The sequence below is a fragment of the Rhincodon typus genome, chromosome 9 (genome assembly GCF_021869965.1).
Source record: "Rhincodon typus isolate 14 chromosome 9, sRhiTyp1.1, whole genome shotgun sequence".
NCBI lineage: Eukaryota > Metazoa > Chordata > Chondrichthyes > Orectolobiformes > Rhincodontidae > Rhincodon > Rhincodon typus.
Window position 1 is genome coordinate 75,935,919 of NC_063340.1, and position 27,515 is coordinate 75,963,433.

The 27,515-nt window shown below is 39.1% G+C and overlaps 1 protein-coding gene across 1 annotated transcript in view; it reads right to left on the minus strand.

The window, feature by feature from the left end:
- Window positions 1–3,278: 3,278 nt before the first annotated feature.
- The window catches only part of LOC125484081 (baculoviral IAP repeat-containing protein 6-like), a 49,010-nt gene continuing 24,773 nt past the window's right edge, over window positions 3,279–27,515 (minus strand). Inside the window, exons 13-18 of the mRNA XM_048601358.1 lie at window positions 27,048–27,177; window positions 21,156–21,296; window positions 16,387–16,489; window positions 9,889–10,053; window positions 8,399–8,532; window positions 3,279–3,395 (exon numbers count right to left, since the gene is read on the minus strand). Of these exons, the coding sequence (XP_048457315.1) occupies window positions 3,279–3,395; window positions 8,399–8,532; window positions 9,889–10,053; window positions 16,387–16,489; window positions 21,156–21,296; window positions 27,048–27,177 (790 nt within the window). The remainder of the gene's footprint in view (window positions 3,396–8,398; window positions 8,533–9,888; window positions 10,054–16,386; window positions 16,490–21,155; window positions 21,297–27,047; window positions 27,178–27,515) is intronic.

Here is a 27,515-nt window from a genome sequence, read left to right on the forward strand (position 1 = left end):
CATAGTGACCCTCCAAAGAGCATCACATCTAGACCCACCCGACCCACCCTATCCCTGTAACTCTACATTTTCCGATGGCAAATACAGCTAGCCTGCACAACCCTGGACAATTTAACTAGGCTTATCCACCTAACCTGCACTTCTCTATGACTATGGAAGGAAACCCACGCAGACACGGGGAGAATATCCACACAGTGGCCCAAGGGTGGAAAGGAACCTGGGTCCCTAGCGCTGTGAGGCAACAGTGCTAACCACTGAGCCACCCAATAATCTAGCTGTTTAGGATGTTATAATTTGGAGGTAATACATTGCATTGTGAAAGTCAAGCAGTCGAGAAAACACCACAGGTGGCGTTTACCAATAGGTAGAATTCTTGCTGGCTTATAAAACAAATTATTTACACTATTACAGAGAGGATGAAAAATCTTTAATCACATAGCAGCTCACAGAACCAAATAGGGTACTTCCTTTTATGTCATTCTGCGTAACTATTCAACAGTTGAAGACTCTTTAAAATCCATATAATATAAATTTCCCAGTACTCAACATGAAGTGACAGGACACCAACGACCAAACTTTTGCAGCACCTGAATGACAAGGACAATGGTGACTCAACTGGGCCAAAATGGTGAGATCAGAGAAATTAGATTCTTGACATTGAGAAAAAGTGTTTGATTTTACTTGATTTGATTTGATTTATTGGAGTCACATGTACCTATGTGCAGTGAAAAGTTTTGTTTTGTGAGCAGTACAGGCAGATCATAGCAAAAGAGGACATACAGATCATAGAGTGCTTAGACAAAACGATGCATACAAGGTTATGGCTGCAAAGGAGGTACACAAAGCAAGATTAACATTATTTGAAGTTTGAGAGATCCATTCAGCAGTCTAATAACAGCAGGGAAGAAGTTGTTCTTGAACCTGTTGGTAGGTGTGTTCAAGCTTCTGTATCTTCTGACTGATGGAAGAGGTTAGAAGAGAGCGTTACCGGGTTGGGAGGGGTCTTTGATGATGTTGGCAGCCTTTCTATGGCAATGAGAAGTGTAAATGGAGTCCACAGATGGGAGGTATCTTCTGTGATGGTCTGGGCTATGCACATAACGTTCTGTAGTTTCTTAAGGCTCTGGGCACAGCAGTTGCTGTAACAGGCTGTTATGTACCCAGAGAGAATGCTTTCCATTGTGCATCTGTAGAAGTTGGTGAGGGTCCTTACGGACATGCTGAATTTCCTAAGCCACCTGAAGAAGAGGAGGTGTTGTTGTGCCTTCTTAACCATCACACCTACGTGGGAGGCCCAGGACAAATAGTTGGTTATCGTCACTCCTAGGAACTTGACACTCCCGACCTTCTCCATCTCAGCTCCGTTGATGTAGTTGGGGGAGGGGGTCCTCCTCCTTTCTTCCTGAAGTCAATGATTTCTTCTGTTTTGCCAATACTGAGCGAGAGACTGTTGTCACTGCACCACGACACTAAGTCCTCTATCATTTGTATGGTGTGATGAGACTCTCACCAGTAAGTGGCACAAAGCCCATTTCCTAGTGTTTACACTTCACCATGATCGATTATCTCCTCACCTACATGGAGTTTTTACACAACTAGCAGGTTGTGTGAAAGAAACAAGTAGGTGTCTATTCCTGACATGCAAGTCAGAGCAGGTACACAGTGTCTCCAGCTCACTGCTTGCTCCTCCAGGCCTCCCCACGTTAGGGCATGCTCCATGGGTAGCAACCACCTGCAACACCTCGCTGTCCACGGAGAGTGGCACTGGACACACACCAGCCATATCATGCTATCATGGCTGATCTCCAACCCATTGAGAATACAGTTCTCCACTTCCATACTGAATCCCAAAAGTCAGGCGTCTATGCAACCCTAAAATTTCTTCTCGAGTTCTGACTGCGGAGTTATCCAACTGTTCATCATCTCTCACAAAGCCCCAAATTAATTATGCACCTACTGACTCAGAATTTCTTCCTGAGTTTTGACTAGAAAGAGCTGGTGCCATAAACCATCTACTAAACATTACAGCTTCACGTAGAGCCCACCTCTGTCTTAGCCTGTCTGCTTTGACAAGTGACTGTGACTCTGCAACTGTTCTTCAGTGAGCCCAGGTGCTGTGACTTAATGAAAACCTTGCAACCTGCCCGGCCCTTATTGCAAGGCTGAACCAAATGCAGTGACCAGTAGTAAGACATGAATGTAGCAACTCCTTGGAACGATCTGTTCTCTGAATGTTACAATGCTAACTTAGTGCTGGCTCTGGCTGCACAAACTGCATACAAGAAAATGGGATTTATCACATAACACACTTCATCTCCTAGGTTACCATGAAATCTTTTGTTCAAACTGTAAACTCATGTACTTTCGGTAAAAAATTATTAATGACCTTCACTTTGTTGTGCAGTGTTTCAGCATTTCTAAACTACACTGTTTTGCTTTCAATTTTTGGTAGCCTTCTCACTGAGTATTGGCAGGTTATTTAACAGCATGGTTCCAATTCTGGTCCTGCTTTCATCCAACAAAGACATATGGAGAGCCATGAAAAACAGGAGTCAATACATACTAATAATTCAAAGAAGCAGAGCCCTGCTTAATTTACTTTATTTGCTTGCTAACCCAGGAGTACTGCCAACAGTTGCAGGAACCCCAATGAGTTGCTTTGGTCCAGTTTGGCTCAAGGTATTGGGATTATACCCGAGGTCTTCCGGCCTGAGTACCTGAGGAGATCAGGTGGGTCACATACCCACCAAATTTAAACCGAGATATTAAGTTGTCGTATGGATTCCTCACATCAACACCAACCAATTAGTCTTCCTACTAATAGTAAAATTAGAAAGCAGTAGAGAAACTCAACAGGTTTGGTAGTATCTGTGGAGAGAGAAACAAAGTTAATGTTTCCAGTCCAATACGACTTCTTTGGTTTTGAGATAGCGTTATATTGGACTCAAAACATTAACTCTGTTTCTTTCACCACAGATACTGCCAAACCTGCAGAGTTTCTCCAGCACACTCTAATGTTACTTCAGATCTTCAGCATTCACAATAACCTGTGTTTATTTCAGTAACTGCATCAATTGCCCAATGAGCTCTTCGGCTTAGATTAGCTCACTCTGTATTGCCTTGGGAGATCCTCGGTTTGCATTTCACGGTTGTGACAGGACTGGAAAAACTCAAAAGTTTTACTTGACATGGTTCCTTCTATCAATATTGAACAAGGGATAACATGCAGTGCTCATAATATCATAAAATATATGGGTCTATCCCACATCTAAAAATGCTTACCAGATAGCAAGAATAACAGCAAGCTCCTCTGCACATAGGTCTGGCACATTCTGCTCCTTAGGGTCTGCTAGTTTAATCGAGTTCAGTAAAGTGTCATCACTCAGTTCAAGGTTCTGTTGGCAAGAATAATGACATTGCATCACCAAGTTGTTTGTTGTACCTTTTTTTATAATATTCATCTGTTCCATTTTAGCATCTGGAGAGGATTATGATACAAAAAGTAGCACTTAAGTAACCCATTTAACATCATAAAACATCCCAATACACGTAATAGGAGCATTATATAACAAGTCTGACAGTATGTAACATAAGGAACACTTAGAGTAGGTCCAAAATGTATGGGGTTTTATATAATCCCAGTAAGTCTAACAAGATATCACCAGCAAGTGCAATGCAACTGTCAATACCATTAGGAAACTTTTTCATTTGCTTCTCTAATGGAGCATTTGAGGAGAGAAGGGGTAGGTATTTTTAGAATCTCAATGGTCTGCCAAGGTTACTTTTTTGCTTCCAATTAATGCAACAATCACATCAGTACCTAGATTGAGCGACCAGTAATTTAAATACCTTCAGGTCAGGACCACCCTGATAGCGTCCTTGGCAAATTCCTCCCTGATCTCCTTTCAGCTCATTCTATTCTGTCTTGAGAACAGACACTTCATATCCTACTTTTACAAAACTGAGTAGTTAAAAATGTTTAGGTTAGCATGTCTTGTGACCCGGGTGGTGATGACGCTCTAACTTATAAAACCACATGTCTGGGGCACTGTGCAATATTGCTGCTTGCTCTGGCATCATCATCTGGAACCCAACCGCTTGAACACAATCAACTGAAAACCTACAAATTCCCCAATATTTTGAGGCCATTTATCTTCTCTCCCACTCCCTGAGCCTTTGCATCAGTCCTGCAACCTTTCAAAACTTCCCCCATACGCAACTCCAAGTGGGAACTCTAGTCAATAATTCTATTCCACAATTTTGAGGAGGTGATGTCAGTTATAACACTTTCACTGTGTTGCAAATATCAGAAAGGAGACCATAACAGGGATCTTTCTGTTCGATGTGGGTCAAAGGTAGTTCTATTCCTAAGTTTTTATTAGATGCTTATTTCTACTTTAGGCTTGCCTAATCTAGCATACCATTACCAAATCCCCCCACAGTTACATATTTGATATTCCTAGGCTTGACTATTCCAATGTTCTCTTGGCTGATTTCCCATCTGCAATCCTACACAAACTTGCTCTAATTCAAGTTCATGCAAGAACTTGCTCTAATTCAAGTTCAACTACACAGATTAGAACCCAATCTCACAGTAGCTCAATTTTAAATTCCAATCATATCGTGTAAATCTATTTTCCATGTTCTTGCCCCACCTTATCACTGTAAATTCTTCCCGGCCAGAAAGCCTTCATGATAACGGTGTTTCGCCAATTCTGCCTTAGTTCACATCCCCAATTTTAACCACCCCACCAATGGCTGGTGTTTACTGAGATCTTTGTTTAAACTTCTCTGTCTCTTTACCTTCCCCTTCCCCTTCTAAAACTTAGCCCTCTGACCATTTTAGTTAGCGATCAGCCCATATAGCTTCCTTTTTGGCTCACTCTTAAAAAGTGTGCACTGATACTCTTCTCGTTAAGCATCTTGGTACATTTTTCTAGGTTAAAGATGCTATGTAAATGTAAGTTCTTCTTGTCTGCCTTCTTCCCCAATTCCATTGTACTCTTCAATAAATCAGAGAGGTTTTTGTACATCCATGGAAAGGAATTTTTCACTTCACATTGGACTTGACTACATTTCTCTCTCTTTTTTGCTCAATGCTACCAAATACATTAGCAACAAATAAATTATTTGTAACTGTAAATGTTGATTACAGTCTCTATTTATCAACCAGGAGTCAACCTTTCTTACAATCTTTTAGATTGCTGCTTGGAGCACTTGAAACTGTTGCGACTTTTTCAAAAATAAGATTTGAAAAAACCCATAAAATTAGAAAAATGTCTGAAGTACAGTAACGTGAAAATCAGATCGCTGTAAAATCTACCTTGGCGTGTTTTTGTCCCACTTTTCTCCTATTCATTTCCACGGTGTTCTGTTTAATGAGGGTCTCTAAACATAAATTCCAGACACATTACATGGAATAAATGTTTTTTAAAGCAAGAACTGGTGTATAGCCACTGGCTGTTCTCCAGTGATCACACATCATGCAAGGCAATAGGGTACAATCAACTCCTGATGTCCAACAATTTAAAGAGTGAATGTGGTAGAAATACAAAACCGATTGTTTTCTTTCAATAAATAACACACCTCCACCTCCACCTCCCCCTCCCACTGTGGACAGATCCATCAGGAGGTCATTTGTTACAAACGTGGCTGGTCACTCATTAGAAGGGCTATGTTAACTTCTTCTATCAGCAACTCTAGGGACACACATTCACTGTGTCACAAACTCAATTCCACCTTACTTAATCTGAGCCATGATTCCATTGTGAGGCAACATCCAACAAAATTTAAGATGTGCGCTCCAGATTTACTTTGCAATCCTTTAAAGACATTTTTTTCTAACTGTTACCAAAGAAGTTAATCAAGATCAACCACTCTTCATTACTTATTAACCAGCATCATATTTCTAAACATCAAGCACCGAAAAATGGAGGTTACCAAGTCGAGGAGGCTGGCAACAGTTAAGGCTACTTTTTTTTGCAAAGTTGCTCAGTTATTTCCACAATTAAAGTTATTAGAACAGGCTAGGATGTTACAGGAATTATGGAATAAAAAAAGGGAACATTCCTTGCTGCTGTTGCTAATTTACATTGTTCCAAATGATGTAATTGCAGACAAGTGGCTAAATAACAGGAACTCAAACTGTAAGGATATATGCTAATGCATTGTGTTCAGCTTGGCATAGCAACATTGTGCATTCCTATGATTCTCCTGCTGAGGGGCCTCCAAATGGACAGCTTTTTAGCAAGCACCTAACATGCCTTGGATTGAATTTGCTACTTGTCAACAATGCAGTGAAAACTCTTAGACATGCAGAACAAGTTCCTATAAGTTGCTTTCTGAGGCTCTTTCATGGAGGAGAAAGGAATAAGCTCACCAGCACAATGTTTAAGACACCAGAAAGATCTAACATCTACTGTTCTGCTCATGCCAATACTACAGCAATACACTTTTCTCTGGGCTCCAAGAATTCTTGAAGGCGGAGACTGTCAGGAAATTTGTGATGCATTACACAGAAGGTTCCACAACGACTATAGGCCACATCTGTAAAATAGACTGGAACCTTCCAGCTGCTTTGTAAAGTTTCAAGGGCTCCAATGAAAAAAATAACAAATGTGAATATTTAAGGGAGTCTCAGGATAATTTTAACCCTCACTGGCCAGCGAACATCAGACAGGTAGATGTTTAAATTCACTCATGGGACACAGCTACCAAACTCTTCAGGTTACAACTATAGGAGATGGCAATCCACCGGAAAACACGCTTAAGTGCAAATCAGGCTTTAATTACAGAAGTAGAACCAGACAGCTATCTTAACCAGAGTTCTGCATGGAGAAACCATTGCTGCTTTTCTTCTGGACAGCGACAGCAAGAGGAGCAACTGGACACAAAAATGTTTGAAAATATGTCATTTTAGTCTACTTCCCCAACTATTATGTATTGCCTGTATCATTCTAGTCCACCGACATTGAGAATAGTTCTGTCTCCTAATACCACAAGCCTGTCAAATCTGCCGTTATTAATCCTTTAAAGATACCGCCTTTGGCCCCTCTCTCCTTGAAAACTTTAGGCCCACCTGCAGCCTCTCTCACCTCTCCAAATTAATTGCAAGTGTTATTGCTTCCTAATTCTACAGCCATCTTTTCTGACACCCTAAGTTGGACTTATGTCCATGCCACAGCAGTGAAATAGCTCTGACCAAAGTCACAAATAATATTCTCTGTGACTGTGACCGTGACCATGATACCCCTACTTGTGTGTCTCGATCCACCCACCAACCTTTCACATGTCATCAACACCATTCTCTTCACACAGCCTTTCTGTTTCCAGTTAGATGGGACTGCCTCAGATGCTTCCACTTTTATCTCTCCAATCAGAACCAGAAAATTCCATCATGGAATGTAGAAATTCAAAAAGGCAGCTCACAACCAGCTCCTCCAGGGCAATGGAGGATAGGCAATGACTTCATTGACTAGGTTTATAATTGCTTACCTTAATTTCTTCTTCCATGACTTGGTGTCAATTCTTTTCTGATTACACTCCTGTGAAGTGTCTTAGCTCATTTTGCTACATTAAAGGAGTTACAGAAATGCAGTCACAAGGCCCTCGCAATAACCCACTGCACCAAGAACAACATGTTCAGCTCCTTGTCTCCTTTAACATGATGTTCCTGCCCTCAGAACACATACTGAGCCCAGTGACCAGTTTTGGCAGTCAGTACAGTGGCAATGTTACTGGACTAGTAATCCAGAGGCCTGGACTAATATTTCCATAGAACAGTCCAAATCACCCCACAGCAGTCAGGGGAATTTAAATTCAATTAAGCAATAAATCTGGAATAAAGATCTAGTCTCATTAAATGATGATCATTTTTTCAACAGTGTTCAAAAAATTCTAATAATAGTCAGGGGAGGATGTGTCATCGTTATCTGGCCTAGGCTACACACGACTGCAGGTTCTCAGCAATGTTACTGACTTTTAACTTCCCTTTGATTTAGCCAATCATGCTACTCGGTTGTATCAAATTACTGCAGAAAAAAAACATTGTTGGTGTACCTACATCAAAGGGACAGCAGTTGTTCAGGAAGTCAATTCATCATCTGCCTTCTTAAGGATGAGCATTAAATGCTGGTTTTGTCTATAACACTTGCATCCTAAAAACAAATTTTTAAGAAAGAAACAGACAATGCAGAAGGTGGTCTGTTTCTCAAGTGGTTACCCATTTTAACTTTCACCTATTCAACGACACCCTTCCCATGTTAAAATAGGGTTTCAACACTGAGATCAATGTTCATTATTACCAACCTTAAGCTAGACATGATTCTGTCTTACTTATAAGTCATAGCAACAAGTCGAAGAACCACTTCAATTTTAAGTACAATTCTATGCGAGTTACCTTGGGAAGATTTTCCAAGGGCGTTGGTGTTAACATGAGATCTGTTTGATGGAGGGCACCATCTTCCTGCTGGACATCCAAGATAAGCTGAGCTAAATAGTCTTCTTGGAATCGTGTACGCTTCCCCAAGGCACCTTAAAGAAATGCAAATCCATATCTACATCACTAAATGAGAAGAACTGAAAGAAGTGCTAAAGGATGGGGAGTGGACGGTAAGTGAAAAACTTAACTCCAGTCACTGAAAATGAAACAGAATACAAAATTAATCAAGAAAGTCAAGAATAAAACTGAATGAGCTCCATACTCTCAATTAAAGGATGTACACGTTATAGCCATGTTCATTACTCTTTGTTTAAATCAAGCTCATAACTATGAAAGCAAAACTAGTGTCCTCTACATTAAAATCCTAATCTTATGAACTAAGATCCCTTCAACAGCACCTTAGATAATTTTTTTTTCTTCTTACCAAAATGGAAAACTGCATGTTTTCCCTCATTATGTTCTATTTGACAGAAAACCGTCTACTCACTTAACAACCACCCTCTCTTTTCTTATGTGGACTCATGATGTCCCCTTCAGAACTTAATTTCCTACCTACCTTGTGATGTCAGCAAATTAAGTAACCACACCTTTAGTCACTTCATCCACATCTTTTATATAAATTGCAAAAGGTTGAGGAAAAAGCACTCACCCCTGTGGCACACCATTTGTTACATCTTGCCAACCAGAAAAAGAAAAAGAGCTTATGCCTACAATTTCCTGTCAACTAGCTGATTTTCTATCCATGTCAATCTTACCCCAAGCCATGAGCTTTTATTTTCTGCAGTAACCTTTGATGTGGCATCTTATCAAATGCCTTCATTAAATCTAAATACTGTACATCCAATGGTTCTCGAGGTCAGATTAGCATCAGCATTAAAATGGAATCACTCAGAAATTCAGCAGAGGATGAACTAATTAAGTTTCAAACTCTAACACCTACAATTCACTTCCACTAGAAGGCACCCTCTGAAAACGACTGGAAGATAAAAAGGAGAACACAAAAAATGAACAATGCAGTTAGAGGTGCAGCACAGTTACAGTATTTTTCATCTGGGCAGTCCAGACAATACTAGATATGTTACTGGGGCACAGCAGTTGACTTCACCATAGTTTCTCAGTGGACAAGAGTCATGGATAGTGACTGCAAGTGGAAAGACCTTACTGTAGTGTAGTGAGGCCAATAACATTATTCAAAAGTACATAATCTTGCCACTTTAACCTGTAACAGATTCATTGTAGTGAAAGCTTATAGCTCCCTACTTTCATAATTTTTAACAACAAAATGAAATGCTTGGAGAAGCCCACTAGTTATTTTCAAAGGTTTTTTTAAATATACATTTTAGAAAACAGCTATCTTGGCAAGATTTCAGTCTCTAGACAATAGTAGCTAAAGCCTGGGAACGAAATAAAAAAACTACTGAAATGTACGATGCGAGAGTCTGACCTACCTGTCATGGTGGTAGAAAGTTTTGCCATTTTCTGGGCTCTGTCGAAATTCTCTTTGGCCTTCTGGTATTCGTAGTAATATAGCAAAGCATAGCCACATTCCAGATGGAACTGGATTGCTAAATTTCTGCAATCCCCAGAATTGAAGAATGCCTTGTTTGTAAGCACTGGGAATACATCAAAGATATAACAAAATGTTGAGTAACTTCTGCTCCAGAAAGATGCCTAAAATAGTGCACTGGATAACCAGAGGGATTACTTTCGTCATTTCTCAGGTAACTCAGTGCAAAACTGAGACTGTGAGGCTAAAGTGAAAGGTTTATAGTGGTTTTAGTCATATCATGTTAACTTGCCATTTTTCTTTAGCATGGACATTCTTTCATATTCTTACTTCCTATGTAATGATCGAGTTTTTTTTCCAATCACTCAAATTGACTCTGTGGAGAAGGACGTTCATACCTCAATACTGTATAAAGATTTCTCGTAACTATTTTCGCTTGAATTCTAAGTCGAGATACCTCTTGTTCTACATTTCCCTACCAAAGATAAGTCAGTACACATCCATCTTGCAAACTTCTTTCATGATTTCAAGGACAGAACTTTTGTCCACACAGCACTCCTCAATGGTGTACTTAAGTTTCAACCTACATTATTTGCATTGACCTGGAAGAGGTACCAAAACCCGCAACCATCTGATCGGCAAGCAAAGATATTATCAACTGAACGAAGCTAATGTTCTGGTCAATGGGGACAGTCTTGACTGCAGTACTAGTTGCATTCTCTGATGCATTATCATTATGTTTTAACACACCAGAGATCTGCTTTTACCTGACCTAGGGGAATGCCTTCAATCGCTCCTTCCTCCTTCATCTTTGTGACATATCAGTATTGGATTATGTGCCTTATTGCACTGTCATTACTGAGTAATCTTCAATCATTATTAAAAAGATAGATAAAACACAAGATATAGATCTTTTCATTCTTCCACCAATGAGAGGTAATGTCTTCCCTAATCTGTTATACACAGGATTACAAATTCATTGTATAAAATGCACAGAAAAAATGTTCACCTCGGTCTCATCTTCAGAATAGTAGTCCCTAAATCTCTAACATCTATACCAATTATCAGTATGACATCTGAAGAGGTAATGTTATGTAGTCGGCAGCTTTGTGTTGTTGGGTGCATGTCAGTTATCACTTTGGCTCAGAATGTTACAAAGTACTAGTCTTGGAAATTGTTTTGCTAACTGCAGCACAGTTGCTTGACGAACATGAAGAAAATATTTCATCCTTCCTATTATTTCTCAGGGACCAAAACAAAAGATGTTGAATAGTTAAGTTTGTTTATTTTCTTAACACCTTTTTGGTTGGATGAGACATTTGACAAAACAAAGACATTATATAGAGATCCTGTCAACATGCTTGGATGAATAATTGGGAGGTGCAATTCAGTTGATATTTTTAAAAGGACAGAATTAACTCATCTAAAAGACTTTCATCTTGTCATTATTTGCTGAAAGCCTAATAATTCTTGAATAAAGATAAAATACTGAAGATGCTGTAAATCTGAAACAAACACCGGGAATGCTGGAGAATCTCGGGACAGTCTAGTAGCAGCTGTGGAGACAGAAACAGCACTAACTTTACTAGTCCAAAGAGTCATACTGGACTTGAAATGTTAACTCTGTTTCTTTCTCCATGGATGCTGCCAGATGTGATTTTCACCAGCATTCTCTGTGTTTGTTTCTGACAATTTATTGTCTGTGCAGTAAATGTTTTCAAGTGACAGAATACTAGCATTTCAACCATAGAATCATAATCAGGCCTTCTGTTGGGTTTTAAGTTTAACATTTTCAGATCTATGTTCCATATTCTGTATAACGTTGCCAAATGAATTAGCCTTTTTCAATTATTAGGAAATATGTGTGACTTTATAATATCTATCACCTTTCCAAGCATTCTATAATTAAGTACTTTGAATTTCAGCCATGGCTTAGTGAATTGTGCTCTTGAGTGTCATCAGGAGGGTGTGGGTTTATCTTCCTTTCCATAGATTTGAACATGTAATTGAGGTTGATACGCCAGTGCAGTACTCCAGTGATTTTGTTTTTCAGGTGAGAGATCTGACATCAAACAAGGGCCTACCTACTCTCTCAGGTAGTTGTCAAGATTCCGCGACACAATTTCAAATAACAACATTGGAGACCTCCCAAATATCTAGGCCAATATTTATCCCTCCATTAACATCACGCAAAACAAACTCATTGCTATTCATGAAAGCTTGCTGTCTGCAAAATGGCCAATTGGTTTTCTACATTACAACAGGGATTACAATCCAAAAGTGTTTCATTGGCTGTGGAGTGTCTAAAGCATTTTGAAGTCATGAAGAATGCTACATTAATACAAATCTGTCTTTTTTTTTGGAAGTGTAATAACTATTGCTGAGAAAGAAGGCATAGACTGCAACAATATTTAGCCCCACATATATGAACTGATCAGTGATTTCAATTAACATGTAATTGAATCTTTCCCAGAACTTGCACAAAATAACCTATTTAAACGTACTGCTGTTTACATCACTTCTTCCATCCCCTTAACTCAGAATGGCACCTGGTCAATTTACAATAAGTAAACAAAGTCTGATTATCCTAAAATATGTTACATATACAAAACTATACAACACAGAAACATATTTTAAAAGAAGTTTGTTCTCACACCATTTTTACATATCATTTCTACATGATGAATAATTTCATTAAGCACATATCTTTTCATCCGTAAAGAAGATCACCTGTCAAGTCAAATCACTTCAGTTTTTGGGTTGGATATCCTCATAATATTCAAAACAATTTCTCTGGATTACACAAATGTAATTATGCAACCTCTGAAGTTTGCAGATAGAACATCATCAGGGAACTGATAGAAAAAGCAGGCATGAAGCAGGACTCTATGGAGTGAGGTGTGAGGATGGATAAAAAGGAAGGATTTGTGTGACCATAGTGAATAAATATTCATCAGGCCTTTCTGATAAACTGCACAAAAATGTGCTCATTAAACCTTCCAACGCAATGTTGTAAAAGGTATTAACAGGAGCAAACAATTAGAAATGCACTCATAAGGAGCAGGGGGCGAGACAGAAAAATCAAACTGGGCTGCCATTTCCAAGCAACAGTTGGTACCCTTTTGTCAATGTAATATTTATACAATGACGACACCACAAAAACTTTCCATTACAACAAACACTAATTGCTGAAGTGATGCTATTAAAGGAAAGGACGAACTCAAGAGAACAACCAGGCCTTGACATGCACTGCCCTTTCAAGTAAGGTGTTGCCCTTTGAGAAAAATGTCTCTCAAAAAGAAAACTACTGAAGTAGCAAAAAGAATATCAGTGCATCATCAGCAATTGTGCTTTTGCATACAACGGTGTTTTTAACATATAAGCAAAATACATATCCGTTGCAAGGAGCTCATTAAACTCTGGTACAATCTGAAATCTGGAATGTCCTCCTGGCACACTCTTAAAATGCTAAACATGCTTTTCAGCAAAAATATCAGCAGCTTTCAGGAAGCAACCTTGGCAAATCTCTTGCTTCAGCTCCAAACAAAAAGTAATAAGTAACTAAACTGATCACGCTATTATATTTACGTACTGTATAGGATGGAATATAAAATGCATTCCACTAACCCCTTGACTCTTCACACAAATTGAAATGCACTGAGCTGGGAACTTTCCATAAAGATTAATTCATGGGTTGAGAAAATACTAATCCTTGACAAAGAAGTTTGCTCAGTAACAAAGAGAGAATAAAAGAGTGGCAAACAGTGCTTTATTTAAGTGACAGATATCAGAATCGCTCCAGTTCAGAAGCAGAAAATCTTTCCAGTACGCCTAATACCCTAGAAGACAGGGTGAGATAAAGGTCCTTCAGCAAACTTGATCTCATTCCTTACAGAATAACAACTTTCAAATCTTCCCACGCAGCTTCTTGGGTCTGAGGAATGGAGCTTGCACCACTCCCTCAGTAGTACAAAGGATCATTAGCCCAAATAAACCACTCTGGTCCTGCCATGGAACCTGAACGTTCTGACAGAATCATATGTGCTCCCAGTACAATCAGGTTCTCATCTGTAATGCTCCTACTGTTAAACAGCAAATCAGACTGTTACAGGTCAGGAAAGTTTTGCTTTGTCGTCTGTTCAGGCCAAGCAAAGTTTTTTTTCCAAAGGGCCAGAACTCAGCATGTCTACAGAGTTTGCTTCTGAAAAGTCATCTGATATAGAGGTCTTTTCAAGTTCTTGAACATACGGATAATGGATGCCCAACCTGTGATGCAATTCATGGTTTTTGCCTGGTGGGGTGGGGAGGAAGTTTATAACAATTTATTCCAAATTCTAGGAGTTTTCTGGCGTAAAATAGCAATTACATAAATAGCACAGAAACAGGATATTCAGCTCAAGTGGTCTACATCAGTACTTTTGTTCCACACAAGCCTCCTCCCACTGCACTGTATCTAATCTACTCAACATAGACTTCTGTTCCTTTCACCCTCATATACATATCTTGCTTTCACTTAAAGCCACTGAAACTATTCACTTGAATTACTTCATAAGGTAGAAACTTCTTTATTCTAATAACTCTCAATGTAAAGATGTCTCTGCAGAATTCTTTAAGGATTCATTATTTATTTTACACTTATAGGCCCTAGCTTTGGACATCTCCAAATGTACTTATCAAAGCCCTTTGTGAAGTTAAAGATTTTAGATGACCTGTCAACCCTCTCTTCTCTGGAGGAAAAAAGACACCTTCTGGTTGTCATGGTTATAAACTCAGTTATGATATCATGTCTGTCATTATTTTGTGCACTTTTATATCCTTGTTGAAATATAGATCTCAGAACTGTTCACAATACCCAGTACATGTTTAACATAACTTCCCTGCTTTTCATTTTATTTCTTTTAGAAATGAACCCCAGGGCATCTTTGGAGCATTTTTATAGACTTGTTAACTTGCACTGCTACTTTTAATGTTTCATGAATGTGTTTTCCAAGATCCCTTTGCTCCTCCAACTCAATTAGACTTTTATTTTGTGGTCTCCTGCTCCTCCTACCGACATGATCACCCTCATCCACACATGTATTGAAATTTCATTTGCCATTAGTTCGCCCATTCTGCATGCTTAATAATGCCTTTTTGTATTTTGCTGCTGCCTTCCTCAGTATTATCTGTTGAGGGGATAATGACAACAGTAGACTGTGACAGAAATTTTACCAGCAATTCAGAACAACTGGCTAGATCAATACAACCAAACAAAAAATTGTTTTAAATCACATAAAAGGAATGATGCATTCCAAGTTTATATTCATGCACCACCACTGCAATATTCTATTCAGCTAATGATGCACAACTTGTACCCGTTATAAAATGAACAGTTCTGCCCATTTTAAAAACATATTTAATTATGCTTTAAGTGTATGAATATACAACAATGGCAATCTATGCAATTACATCTATGTGTTTTATTGGGTTTTGGTACAACGTAACTGAGGAAATCAATGAAACTGTAATTTTATGATTTACTTCTTAATTCAAAGAACTCTCAAGTCTTGTCCCACTTCTAACTGTTCTGTAATGGCATATTTTAAGAAAACTAGATTTCTGAAAGTTGCATAGTAGCAATCACATCTGAATGTGAAATTTAATGGAAATTTAGTATTTTAATTGAATGTGGTCTTCTACTGAAATGTATAATCTATAAAACCTTGCAACTCCTGAATAAAGTCATTTAGTTGTATTTGTTATGGGCCAGACCAACTCCCCTCAACATATATCAAGAAGACAGTCTAGATCCTAACCTTTTCTTATTTTAAAGGTAAGTGTAAGGCATTGTGTTCCAGATGCAATTTGATTGGTCAAACGACTCGACCTTAAGCAAAACACAGACGAAACAAACATAAAACAAAAGAATTGGCTTAACTGTAACCCTATCGAAATGCTTAACATTTAACATTAAGAAGTAATATACATAAACTATTACTAATTAATTGTACCAGTAAAGTAACACCCCATAAACACACCCTTGGCAAAGGCAAATTCAGTAAAATAGATTGTCTCACATGTAATTCTAGCAGCAGGAAGAAAACCCCAGCTTTTAGCTGTAACAACGAGAGGAAAAACAGCTTCCACATCCACCCTCAAGACCCAGCAACTGCAGAAAGCTAAAACTTAAAAATCCTTGTTTGTGGGAGCTTGACCCTTCCTATTCAGGCCACTGTTTGCTTTATTGGCTTTGAGCAGATCGCTCGGCACTTCTGTCTCAACCTTTCTCCATTAAGAAGAGGTCAAATACACCACTTAAAGCCAAAGTATTGTCACATGTTGAAATGTAATGAACTTCATCTCAATGAACAAAGTCAAGAATTTAAAAATTGGTTTTCTTTCCCCATCTGCTGCACATGACATTTACAAATTTTTTTGTAAGATTCTGGAGATGTTGTACCTTCATCAATACAGCCCTGGATAATGATGAAGAGCTGAGGCGAACGCTCTGCCAGTAATTGCTGCTGAATGTGCACACACCGCATTGTCCACCAGGGCAACATCTGCAAAAAAAGAAAGATTTTTTTTCTCCGCCTCTCGACAAAGGAGGTTATATTAAAATTATATAGAAATTGATGCTCGTGGCTTCAGTTCTAACTATCATCAGAAATTCCTCCAGCCTCATGACCCACACTGTGAAAATCTAGTTCTGGCTTCGTCTGCATTCCCAATTTTTATCTGTCCACCATTTAGATTCTAAACCAAACTCTGCCTCCATGCTCACCTTATTTGAGTCAATACTTAAAACACACTTCTTTGACCTAATGTTTATTTTCATGGTTTAGCGTTAAACTTTAAAATGTCTTGAGGGATTTTAAACACATTAAAAAGTGCTTTACAAATGCAAGGTATAGTTGCTACTGCCCATTTGCACTCTGTACACAGTCTGGATTACATCTAAGCGCTGCAGAAACCCTGTTTTATTCCTTCACCACCTTCAGACTAGAGTACTTCAATACTCTCCTCAATGCTCTTTCAAGCTCCACCCAATGCTAATTGCAAATTCTTCTATCCAACCTTAAAACTTATTGCCCCACTTCCCTTGATCTGGTTAACCTCCAATATCTCATCTTCCAATATGCCAATTCAAGAATTCTGTCTTCAATTATGTCATTTCAAAAGCTATCCTTACCAGTGGGACTTCAAGACCTTCATGTCACCATGCATCCTCTGCTCTTCCTATTCAGGCTTCTGCAACTGCCCTGCCATTAGTTTAAAGTTTTCAGCTGTCATGGTCCCACACCTGAAATGCTCAACCTAAGCCTACCTTCAACAGCTAAAAACAAGTCCTTCAACTAAGCTTTATTATATTCCCCTCTAGCTTGTTGCCCTTCGCAACTATACCCAAGCCCTGAAACACCCTAGGCCATTTATTGAAATTAAAGCTTTATCAAGCATAAGTTGTTCTGAATCCCATGCAGTAGCACTTTTCGGAAGTAGCACTTTTGAGACGTTCAGTTATATAGCATAAATGTAAATTGGTGTTCACGCATTCACAATGTGAAATTGAGCCTGAAGGTAGCAATTGCATTCCCATTTACACTTAATGTTGGGGATTAATACTCCTCTCATTGAAGGTATATAGTATCTCCGCCAGGAAATTCCAGGTTACACGTAACAGTCAGGTCTGGAGTAAATGTTCTTACTTTCAAGGCTCGACCTGAAGGAGGACTGCTAATGGCACAGTGAGAGACTTTTCAGTAGCTTTTCTGCATGAGATTGCTGAATTAAAAAGTTTATTTAATGATTTATTTAATATCTCCTCCGACAACCACCTGCAACAATTTTGTTCCCTTTAACATGATAAAGCATTTCAAGGTGTTTCACAGGAACATAATCAAACTATGTAACCCAGAATCACAAAGGGAGAGATCATACGTGTGATCAATACCTCTACCAAATATTTAGATTTTGAGAACCGTCTTCAAGCGTTTATGGAGAGAATTTCAGAGCTGAGGGCCCAATCAGGACCAATGACTAAATCCATGGATGATTAGGATTTCAAAATTGTTTCTCCGTTATCTCAGAGGCTCAAAGCAGTTACAGAAATGGCGAGTGGTAACATTATACAGATTTGAACATGAAGGTCAGAACTTTCTAAAATTCCAAGGCTTGGTTGACCTGGAGTGAATTTACATTAACAAGTAAATGGGTGAATGAATGGAACCAGATTGAAACTGCTGAAATTCATTTTAATTAGAGCTCCTACTGCAAAAGTCAGAGGAATCCTTTGTTCTATCAACCTAGGCTAGATTTAAATCCATGTTGCAGAGGAGAAAAGGACAATGTCTGAACTACTGTGTCACCCAGTTTGTACTTTTCTGGGACAATATCATATAAATTTTAACTTTGTTAAGAAAATGGCATTTAAGCACACTTGCCTTCATTGCTCAATCCTTTGAGTATAAGGATTGGAAGTCATGTTGAGGTTGTACAGGATTTCAGTGAGGCTTTTTCTGGAATACTGTGCCCAGATCTGGTTGCCCAGTTATAGGAAGGATATTTTTAAGCTGGAGAGGGTTCAGAAGAGATTTACCAGGATGTTGCCAGGTACGGAAGGTTTGAGTTATAAAGAGAGACTGAACAGGCTGGGACTTTTTCACTGGAGCACAGGAGGTTAAGAGGTGACCTTATAGAAGTTTATAAAATCATGGGGGGTACAGATAGAGTTTATGGTAGATGTCTTTTCCATTGGATGGGGCAAATTTTTAAGGTGAGAGGATTTAGACTAAAAAGACATGGGGGACACATTTTTTAAACAGAGGGTGGTTCGCGTGTGCAATGAACTTCCTGAGAAAGTGGTGGATGTAGGTACAATTACAACACTTAAAAGACACTTGGATAAGTACATGAATAGGAAGGTTTGGAGTGATATGGGCCAGGAGCAGACAGGTGGGACTAGTTTAGTTTGGGATTATTTTCGGCATGGACTGGTTGGACCGAGGGGTCTGCTTCTGTGCTGCAAGAATATGACTCTAAGTAGCAAGTTGCCTGTACTACTTGAATATTTATTTCTTCGGGAAAGAGAGAGTTGTGGTTATGTGTTAAAGTTAACAGCATTTAGGAAAAATTTTTTTTCAAATCATATTAACATATACATTCATTGTTTTATGCCAATCTTCTTGTTTCAGATGAATCTTTTCAAGGAGCTTTATAATGTAAAAAAAACAAATTCCTTTGAAGGTCTAAGTTATAATGCTGGCAGAGGCACCTTTGCACTGGGTGGCAGCATTCATGGAAATGTGAAATCAGAACTACTTCAGCTCCAGGTGGAGCAATCGCTCCCCCTTCTGGTCATATACTATACAACACAAAAAATATTCTTCAAGAAGGAACATTGATTGAATTGTTCAAATACAATGTCCAAAGTACAATGACAGCTGACAGTCAATTCAAGGCAGTGACTAGAAATTAGATCAAATGTTTCAGACGGCATTGAAAATCAAATTAATTTCTGCCTTCCCCTTGTAATCACTCCAACTTTTAAACAAAAATTTTAAAGGGATGAGGTCATTACCAGCTAGGCCAACTTTATTAGCCATTCTGAATTGCTCAAAGGTGCTGGTAAGTGTCGACCACTTTGCTGTGGGTCTGGAGTCACATGTGGATTAGACCAGGTAAAAATGGCAGATTGCTTTTTCTAAAGGACATTAGTGAACCAGATAGGTTTTTACAACAATCACCAGTGAAAAATTACTTGTCAGCACTTTTTTTTATTGAATTCAAATGTTAGGGTCATTATTATTCAAATCCAGGTTCCCAGAACATCAGCCCTGGGTACTTCTACAGCAACATCACTACTTTGACGCCACTTCCCTTATAAAATTCAACAATTGCAAATTGTCAAGTTGAGTTTGACAAATATGATAATTGTGTCAAAATTGCTACCCTGCCTGGTCTTGGTTACTGCTTATGGGCAATAAGTGCAACCTTACTCATGTTATTTACATCCCAGCTGCTTCCCCTACATTATTTTGCCACACATACTAAGGTTTCCCCAGGAATAAAGCAAAGAACTGTGGTTGCTGGAAAGCTGAAACAAAAACAGAAATTGGAGAAAATCAGCAGGTCTGGCAGCATCTGTGGGGTGAAAGCAGAGTTTACGTTACTGGTCCAGTGACCCTTCTTCAAAACTCCTGAACTCCAACCTTTCCTACATAGATCTCAACCCCTATCTCTCTCTTGCTCCTCTCCCAGCATCACAGTTTACCCTCTGAACTCTCTGTAGTCATCTTGTCCACAAGTGCCCGCTTGATTGGTGCTACATCCACTCCCTCCATCACCAATGCTCAGTAGCATCAGTTTGTGCTATTTACAAGATGCACTGCAGAAATTCACCAAAGATCCACAGATAGCCCCTTCTAAACCCACAACCACTTTCATCTGGAAGGACATGGGCAGCAGACATATGGGAACACCACCAACTGCAAGTTTCCCTCCAAAGCCACTCACTATCTTGACTTGGAAATATATCGCCGCTCCTTCACTGTCGCTGGGTCAAAATCCTGGGATTCCCTCCCTAATGACATTGAGTGTCAACCCACAGCAGGTGGACTGCAAGCGGTTCATGAAGGCAGCTCACCACCACCTTCTCAAGGGCAACTAGGTATAGGCAGCCAGCCCACATTCCACTAGATGAGTAAATAAAAACAAAAAGATCCACCTTCAGCTCTCTTGGGTCTGTTCACACTGAAACACTTATTAAGTTTCTTTTCTGGCCTCTTGTGAGCTGCAAACAATTCCCTCTCCCGAGGTATTCGTTCTGTTTCTTAACACCGTCACCAGCATCCTCTGGAAAGAACCCACCTTTCCTCACTCCCTTGCAAATTCCCACCCCAACTCCAATCTCCGTTTCCTCTCCAAAGTCCTTGAATATATTTGCAGCTTCCAACTCTGCGTTCATCTGTCTAACAGATCCATATGTGAATCTTTTGCAATCAGGGTTCCATCCACCACAAGACAAAAATGACCCAAATCATAGTCAGATGGACATCCTGTAATTTAAAACCAGCTATCCCCTTGAATTTTCTCAACCTCTCTACTTGTCTCTCAGCTCAAAACAAATCATTGGCAATCATGGCATCCTATTCAACTCTGTGTTGAGCTTCTGCCCAAGTACATTTTAGATCTTTCCAATATCTCTGGAATCCCTGAAGGATCAATCCTTACCTGGAGAAGATGAAGCTTCCTCCTGCAGCTCACCAGGATTGACTTGGCCAACACCAGTAGGATTGGGTTAGAGACAAGGCTATAAATTGATTCTCCGTCCAAAACCAGACTGTTCAACAGAGTGGCTCGCAGACTTTGAGGCTAAAATAAAACAAAGATATACCAATCAAATTCCCTTTCACTTCTCATGGTAAAGTTATTGGGTATCAATAAAGGCTCCCTTAGTTGGGAGTTCTTGAGTAAATCTCTACCCCAGGAACTATGTATAGCATTAAAAAAAGTGAAAAAAAGAGAAAGGCACATATACAGTTTTCCAACTGTCCTCAATTAGCAGGCCATAAAGAATAAACTATTACGAAAATCAAATCAGAGTCTATTGCAAGTCTACATTCATGCCTATTCCCCTGAAATTATCATCTCCAACCACAAACCCCGTTCAGATCATTTTAGATTACTCGTGAAAGCCGTTCAGCTACCTCATTCACTCAGAATCAAAACTGGAATCATAACTCCTCACTGGAATAATTCAAAGTCCTGAGTTGGGTCATCTCAGCTTTGTCAGTGGCAGGAATCCAGTGAAAAGTTTTAGCAAGTATGGGTTAAGCAGGGGTAGCTCAGGTGGGCACATCAACCTTCACTTTCTCTATTGAGTCCTGTTTAATAAAACAGCCTGCCCATCTTTGTCCATAATTTTAAAAAAGTTCCTGAGTTATGAGCATCACATTTGCTGTCCATTCCTAATAGTCTTTGAAAAGGTGATAATGAACTGTCTTCTTGAACCACAGCAGCCCATGTGGTGTAGGTACACAGTGCTGTTAGAAAGGGAATTTCAGGATTTTGACATGGCAACAGCCAGGGAACTGTAATGCAGTTCCAAGTCAGGTTTGTGTGAAGTACTTATCATAGAATCCTTGCAGTACGGAAACAGGCCATTCAGTTTAATGAGTGTGCACCGACCCTCTGAAGACCATCCCACCCAGACTCAATCCCCCACCCTATCCCCGTAACCTCACATTTCCCACGACTAATCCACCTAACCTGCACATTCTTGGACACTAGGAAGCAATTTAGCACGGCAATCTACCTAATATGTACATCTTTGGACTGTGGGAGGAAATCAGAGCACCTGGGGGAAACCCACACAGACACGGGCAGAAAACGCAAACTCCACACAGACAATCGCCTGAGGGTGGAATCAAACCTGGGACCCTGGCTCTGCGAGGCAGCAGTGTTAACCACTGAGCCACCGCATTGCCCTTGGAGGGGAACTTTGCCAATGTTGGCGCTCCCATAGTCTGCTGCCCTTATACTTCTAGAAGGTAGAAATGAACTGATTTGGAAGGTGTAGGGGAAAAGAACCTTGATAAGTTGCTGCTGTGCATCTTGTAGCTGACATATTGCAACCACTGTGCACTGGGGTAGAGGAAACGAATATTCAGGCTAATGGTTGGGGTACCAGTCAAGAAGTTTACTTTGCATGGATTGTATCAAGCTTAAGCTGCTGGAACTGCAATATTTATTTTGACTGAATTCTGTGCTTTTAGGGTATGGAATCTGATTGGAAATAGAAAATGTATTCTACTTTGTCTGTACAGATCAGCATCAAGGATTCCCAAATTAGGTATTTTTGTAGGCAAAATTGCAAGAACAATTTGTTTAGCATTTTGTCAAATCCCAGGAAACAAAACTTTCTCTAAAACAAAGCATAAGGGTGCAGCCTGCTGATGCAGCAGCTTGGTGTGCCAATGTGATACATCTCAAGACTGGACAATATGAGCTCAATGTGGCAAACACTCAGCCTGTCAATGTAATCGAGGTGCGAGTGTTTTTGGCCAATTACTTTTTCAAAAGACACATGTTGCTGCCCGTGTCATCACTGGATGGCCCTTTCCTCCCTGACAGCAATTACTATTCCCTCAGCAGCTTCCCACACATCATGGCCAAGATGGGAGACTCTTCAGGCAAATTGCACTTACTATTACCATGTGAACACGATCCTCACTCCAATTCTTGCTCTCAACAAAAACATACACAGACACAGACAATCATTTCACACACCATTCTAAGTGCAAGATATCCAAAGCAGCATTGGTAATGTAAACAGCCAGACATCACTAGCCATGTTTAGTCACTAGTTATACTCCTGGTTAAAGCTAGATTAATAAAAGTAAAATACTGTAGATGGTGGCGATCTAAATCCATCTTAAGCTGACTTGTAAAAAACCCAATGACTCAGCAGAGACCTGTCATGCTTGGTGTGGTTACTAGGCCGTCCAAGTCTAATCCTGATATGCACTGGGACAACTCTGCTAAGGAGAAGTAGGGGGTTGTATGATTAGTTTCAGCACCGCCAAGTGGGGATTGAGGGATGGAAATAAATCTTAGAGGTTCTATGTCCGATCCATTATCCACTGATATCTGTTTAAAAAATCTGCTGTACTGGATGAGGACAGGAATAGGACAAATGTAATGCCTGCAGTCACATGGCTTACTAACAGTGCAACATTTCCAAAACTGATGGATGGGAACTGAGGAGATACAATCAAATGGGAACAGTTATGGGACTGTATTAAAATAATTTGTAATAGCATGAGAAATTAAACAAAGCATAGTGCATAAAAGACAAGGCCTCGAAAAGCTTTCTACGAAGAACACAATTCTAAAAACTGATTAAATATTTTCAATACATTCCTACATTTTTGACAATTCTACTTAAAATTCAACTTCAAACATTCTATACTGCAAAGAATTTTAGTTAACTCATTCATTTAAACTTTTGTTTTATAGGCCTGGAGTTTTACAAAGCATTTGTTTCCATTTCAAATTTACATTCAAAATAAGCTTTTTTTTTCCACATTAGTTTGCAAGGTTTAGCTTTGCTGTATTCCAACACAATCTAGGCAGTATTTACTTTCTGAACGAATGAGTCTAAAACACATTGAACTCTTTCACAGAGTCACGGAATCCCTATAGTATGGAAACAGGCCATTCGGCCCATCGAGTCTCACCAACCCTCAGAAGAGTGTCCTACCCAGACCCGACTACAATGTTGAAATATTTTTTACATGATATTGTGTTGAGACATTTTTTGTTTGTAAGGGGAGAGAAAAAACGGACAGCATATTTTTACGAACTTAAATATTGCTGCAGAAATGTGTGTTTTCTTAATTTATTATTCAATGCTTCATTTATTTTGAGAAGGTTATAATAAAGACCCTGGAGAATTATTTAGTCTTTCATTAATCTGCAATTTTGAGTTCAGCACTGAAACTAAATGACGATGGTTTCAGCATCCAGTACTTAATGATAGATTGTGACAGCAAATAAAGATTCTAATTTTGTAAACTATTATCATCTTTTACCAAAACACACAATATTGCTTATCCCTAAAGACACAGGAACGGGAGAGAGCACATGAATTATTGTAGTTCATTGTAAATAAACAGCAAAATATTCCTAAATCACTGGTATTCTGGATTTGGTTATACAGTTGGTTTTTAAAAATAACAACTACTTATTATAAAACACAGAAGAAGTGCCAACCAGCTGCGTCTAGGAGCAAAAACTTGGACCAGAATTCATTGGGAAGTGAATGATTGTGATAATACAAATCATTTGTTACAATTCACTGAAGTAGTGTGGTAGAAATCAACCCTCATTATTCCCACGGTCATCACAAATTTGAAAATCATCAAAACTTTGATTAAGCCATTGAATTGCCCAATTTTACCTGTCTAACGCAGGTTAAAAGAATGTGCACGTCAAGCAAAAGAACTATTTACTGCAATCAAATGGATTTTAAACGAGTGGCAAGAAAGAAATATGAATTGCTTACTTATAACGTTATAACTTAAATACTATCCTTCTAAAAAAACACACATACACAATGAGACAAATACAGTGATGGGGAAGGAAAGAAAGTCTGAGAAGCAGAGTTTGGGAAAGTAGCTTTGACAAGATGATCGGGCATGACCTAGAATGGCAGAGCAGGTTCAAAGGGCTGAATGGCCAATCCTTCGTCCTATGTTCCCAAATTTGTTTCCATCAATTTCTATTCTCCTAATTCAAAAAAGAAATACATGTTAAAAAATGTTACAGTAGCTTTATATACAGTATTTTTGTAGGCTTGCGTTTGAAGAGAAGACCTAGAATTTTTTTTAAATAAGTCATTCTTTAGAAGTCAACAGTGAAATTTTTTTTTTTTTTTTAAACAAACTTGGCATCTCTTGACAGCCACGTGCCTTCTGGTAACTGCTTGGTTACTGCAGACTCTTTGCCTGGGATTCTGACTGTCTGCTTACAGTTTCAGCTTCTGAGATTGCTCCGATTTTTCAGCTGGTAGCCAGCCTGGATAAGGGAAAGAGGTTCCAAACCCAGCTCCCCTGTTTCAGAAAATCCTGTTGTTCTGGACCCAGTTTGGTACCTGGAACCCTGTTCCAGTCTGAATCCTGATTGTCCACCTGAAAGGCATCCAGAAGAATCTTTGATACTGCATTTTCTGAGCAAGCTGTGTTAGCAAAGATCCCAGAGCTCGTGATCTGCTTGTGTTTGATGACATATATCTAACATACTAGAATGTTAGGCAGATGCCACCAGAACATTCCACATCTTTTGCCTCCAAGAACTGAGATTTATTGGCGAAAAGCAATTTTCTCCCCCAAAGTGAATTGCTGCAGTGAGAAATCTATTTATTCTCCTTTATCGGATATGTGCGGACTTTGGATTATATAGAGGGGTAACCATTTATATTTTCTTATTACAAATTGAATTCACTAAGCAGTTTTGCATCATCACTGAATAAACTTTGTTTATGATAAACGAATAATGTTGTGATTATTAAAGAAACCCGATTGCTGGATCTTTTTTATTTTAAGGCTGGAAGCTTACAATAGGCCATGTCAGGAACCAGATGATATAATTAAATTTATGTTGTAGCCTATCAAGTAATGCGACTCCAAAAAGGCAGTGTACTCCTCCCATCTCGGTCATGACAAACGTAGTATGGAACAACTATTAAGGAAGCACTTGTATTCAAAGACTAAAACATATTTGGAACAATTTATCAGGCAAGAAAAAGAACAGCTTTATCCAGAATCCAATTAGATACATTGGAGAGGAGGAGAGGAGGCTTCAAAAACAACTTCTTATCCTTGGCTTCACTGATGTGCAGAAGTATTTTGACCCTCCCACTCTCACACATAGACAAGGACACTTTGAAGAAAATGAAGAAGCATCCCCTGGTCTCATCTTTCATAGGTTCTAAAATTTCACAGTGGGTTCTGAGCACCAGCCACCACAGCTGCCCTTTCAGCTAAAGGTTCATGTTAATAGAGACCAAAAAAAAGGCGTGGGGAAAACTATTTAAACTAGAGATAAAATAAGTTCTCCATTTTGAAAATTTAGCAGTTGACCATCACTTTTCAGAAACCAATACCTGAAATTTAACTTGAGGAAACTAATCATCAAAGAGAATTAAATACAAGTTTGATGTGGGTGAGAGGTTTGTGTCTGAGGTAGAGAAAACATTCAACAGACTAGAAAGAGTGGGGCAAAGAGGGTCTGAATTTTCAGAGAGGGATAAACATTGATGCTACTTTGCTCACCAAGACACTAACTCACTCAGCCAGGGTAGCTGATAAGACAGGTTTTCCAAATGTAATTAATTAATGCATTCTGATCAAAAGTCCTTAATACAAATCATACTTCCAGTTTCCTCAGAAGAAGCGTGCAAAAATATGTTTGCATGTTTTCCAAATCTACAGACATGACTTCTAAATGAGGTTAGACACAGGATTGTAGCAGCAATAAAACAACAGAGAAGTGCAGCCTACGTCAGATTTTATGGTAAATGGGTGGTCAGTTGCTGCAGGTTTTGATGCAAAGTCAACTTACCTCTCCAAAGTTCCCAATGACTGATGCAGGCAAAATATCTTGTGGCTCTATCTGAACAGGAGGCCCTGTCCAGTTACTCTGCACAAACAGCTGCAAGCTGGCCACACCCAATAAAAATACAACCAGTTGCCTGCAACAAAAGTAAGAAAGTGGTTTAAGCCTGTGGGGGCCAGCTTATAGAATATTTTCATTCCACTATTACTGTGTATTTGAAATGTTCAATCTTAAAAACAAGTTTCTTCTGTTCCCCAAATCCAATGAAAAATTAAGAAATTAATCTTAGCAGGCTTGATTATTACATTCAAACCAGTCCTAGCTAGGTTGCGGCATGGCCAAATACGGAATTTAAATTTATTCCTAAGTGATTGTTTCTGTATACATGGATCCACTGGGAGCTGAGTTGAGACTCCCAAACTCACTTCTATTTTAAACTGGCAAGACAGAAAAGCAGCCACCACAATCAGCAGT